We start from the raw sequence: 2931 nt of genomic DNA, 5'->3' as shown, positions 1-2931 counted from the left end.
GTGCTAGTTTCGTGGGGTTGCTTATCTTGTGAAATGTCATCGAGTGGTATGCTTACGATGGCACACTAGCTAATACTTGCTGTTCTGATTGCGAGCTAATACCTGGGCAGGGAACGGCTAAGTCTAGATGAGAGTGCTTGCGGTTCTGATTGCTAGCTAATACTTATTTCTGTCCACTGAATAGCCCGAGGGGACATGAGTCCTGTTCTTGCTTTGTTTACAGACCTTCCTGGGGAATAAGCGTTTATAAAAAGCATAGGGGGATAGTGAAGGAGAGCTTCCCAGACCATAGTCTGACTTTGAGCCATGGCCCTGGGGGGCAAAGCCAGAAAGGAGTGGAGGCCAGATGCAGCACTGCTGTTGGCGCTGAGCATGTGTGTGAGGTGGGGCTGCCCTTGACTGGACACTGGGTGTCAGACTGTGGCACAGCTGACATCACAGAATCCACTGTGAGGCTACGGCTGGGCTTTGGGACCTAGAAATTCAGACAAAACACTGCATGCATTCTCAGATGGTTTGGTTTTTTATTGAAATTGCAGTGAGGAAGCTGAAATGGGCTCTCCAGGGGTATTTCCCTGAGCCCTGGTCCCCTTTGCAGCTCCCAGCTCTAGGTCCTATTGATGGGCTTCAGCGGTCACTGGCTCCATGGTGTCAGATGTCACACCTCCAGTGATCTCCAGCCCCTGGCCACTCTCTGCTGTCTCTACGACGGCCTCCATTCGGGTCCCTTCCACTGGCTTCGCCAGGATGCTCACATATTTATCGCGTGAGGAGGCCACTGTCTTTGTAGTGAGACTGGCTCTGACGTTCCTGAAGAAAGAGCTGATCCTGCTGAGTCTCTCGGTGGTGGGACCTGCACTCGCTGTAGATAAGCTCCTGCCCGATTTGTGCGAGGTCCTGGACTCGTTGGTGATGGGAGCACGGCTGATGCCTTTGTGAGCAGTGCCCTGCTCGCTGCCCCCCGGGCTGCCGTGGCCTTTGTCCTTTTGGTCATCTCTAGTGGCTCTGCGGCCGCCTGAGCACGGGCCAGCTGCTTTCTGGATGGTCTTGTTCCCCGCTGCCTTGTGGTGGCTTTCCACTGAACTGCAGAGCGAGGGGCTCGTAAGAGCTCTGTCCTCTCCCCAGTGCTCCCTTCTCTCCCTTCTTGCCTTGCGGGCCTGGGACACCCTCTGTGAGCTGCCATCCTGTTCACTCACTTTGCCTTCCTGTGGCAAGGTTGAGACGAGGGTCCCCTCGTCCTCCTCGTCGGCTCTTCCTTCAGCAGTCTTGCCGGTGGGTTCTGCTCCGACCACAGTCACGCCGGCCTCTGGGGAGAGACTGGTGGACGTGCTGGAAGCATACCCTGAATAGCTCGCGGCACCTGCCAAGCATACCCTGAATTGTTCGCAGCACCGTTTTCCTGCTCCTCAGGGATGTTCTGGCAGTGCCCCCGGTGGCTATGCTGGTTTTGCTTCCTCCTGGACCGTTGCTGGCTGTGGCTGCTGTGGCCGTGCTCTGCTCTTCAGGGGCAGGAGGCTTGATCACTGCCACGCTCGGAGCACCCGCTGCGGTGCCTCCTGCCACCCCCGCTGTCTCCACCTTTGTCGTTGCCCGCGACGCTGACGCTTTGTCAAGCACTGTAGGTTTTGCTTTTGCGGTGGCCACATCGGGCATGGTATCGGGCTTGTGGGAGTCCAGTTGGATCCCCTCCCCACCAGCAAAAGCTGCGGACGTGGCCCCGGCCAGCTCAGAGCACGTGTGGAGGCTGCAGATGCTCACGTGGTCCTGATCCCACTTTCCTTGGAAATCCTCCACTGCCGGGCTCCTGCCGTCCTCCTCCTCCTCGAACACAGGCATGCAGATCATGTCCCAGGCTGGAACGGCGTAGGTGCAGCTGAGACCCTCCACTGGTGGTCGCAGGAGGTAAATCAGCTCTTCCCAAGAGGTGAAGAGGTCTTCCTGCGCGTCCAGAGGGGCACACAGCTGCAGGTACCAGGAGCGGCCAGTGGCAAACCTCACGCGCAGCTGTTGTTTCTCACGATTGTGAGTGGAGATGCTCACGAGTGTCAAGGGCAGGAGCCTGGTGAGCTCTAAGGTCTTTGCAGCCTCGTGGCTCTTGCCCTTGGCGGCCTGGCTGTGCTCAGCGTGCTCTTCACAGCCGGTGGCCCATCGGGCCAGCAGCATGGTGTCTGGGAGTGGGAGGACGGGGCTGCTGGATGTGATGCCCACGGTCACCATGCAGACACAGTTGTGCACGTCAATCAGGTCTCCCCTCTTCGTGATCTGGATAAAGTCGCTCTCGAATACCGGTGCGTCCTTGAATATGTGGTATTCGCCCTTGCGCAGTTGCTGCTGCAGCTTCCCCGTGGTGGTGTTGAACAGGCCCACCCCGGTGCTGCTCTGGGCCGTGTGATACGGGAGCAGAGAGTCCCCACTCATGGCTGCCTTTGATCACGACAGGCAGCGCGGTTAAGGTGGGCCCCTGGCTCTCCCCTCCCTCGGCCTCACTGGCAGAAGAGCGAGCTGCGGTGCTCTTTCGTCACACACAGGCAGCCCTATGGCAGGTCTTCCAAGCCCGCCCCACAGGCCCCACCTTTGCCTCAGGGTCTCCCAGAGGCAGGGGCGTGGGTAGGGGCACAGATGATCACAGCGGGGACGCTGTAGGGTGCCTGGACCCCAGGCTGAATCTCTTCAAGTGTGTAGAGAGGTATGGTAGGCTCCCCCTCTGCCTCCCCTCACTTCTGCTTCTGGGTTTTTATCTCCCCAAGAGGCTGTGGTGAACTTCAGTCCTAGTGAGAGAAGTGACCACTTTCTCAGCCTGACCCCCTGGCACAGCCCTTTTATCCTCTGGGCCCTTTGTGACCTATCACTGTTGCATAGCCCTTTGCCTCATCCCCCAGCTGCCCCCTCAGGGCAGGGCCCCCATCCTCTCCCAAAGCAGGGGGAGGACAT

The 2931-nt window shown here is 58.6% G+C and overlaps 1 protein-coding gene across 1 annotated transcript; it reads right to left on the bottom strand.

Annotated features, from left to right (window-relative positions):
• Positions 1-515: 515 nt before the first annotated feature.
• On the bottom strand, positions 516-2418 carry LOC132515771 (Golgi-associated RAB2 interactor protein 4-like). Its single transcript, XM_060142129.1, has 2 exons — positions 1388-2418; positions 516-1350 (listed from the first exon to the last, which is right to left on the bottom strand). Exons 1-2 carry the CDS (start codon positions 2416-2418, stop codon positions 615-617), a joined length of 1767 nt encoding a protein of 588 aa, XP_059998112.1. The 3' UTR covers positions 516-614.
• Positions 2419-2931: the final 513 nt, after the last annotated feature.

Source organism: Lagenorhynchus albirostris, chromosome 2, assembly GCF_949774975.1.
Source record: "Lagenorhynchus albirostris chromosome 2, mLagAlb1.1, whole genome shotgun sequence".
Taxonomy (NCBI): Eukaryota; Metazoa; Chordata; class Mammalia; order Artiodactyla; family Delphinidae; genus Lagenorhynchus; species Lagenorhynchus albirostris.
Note: the sequence above shows the minus strand (reverse complement) of the source record. Positions and strands in the feature narration are given on the sequence as shown.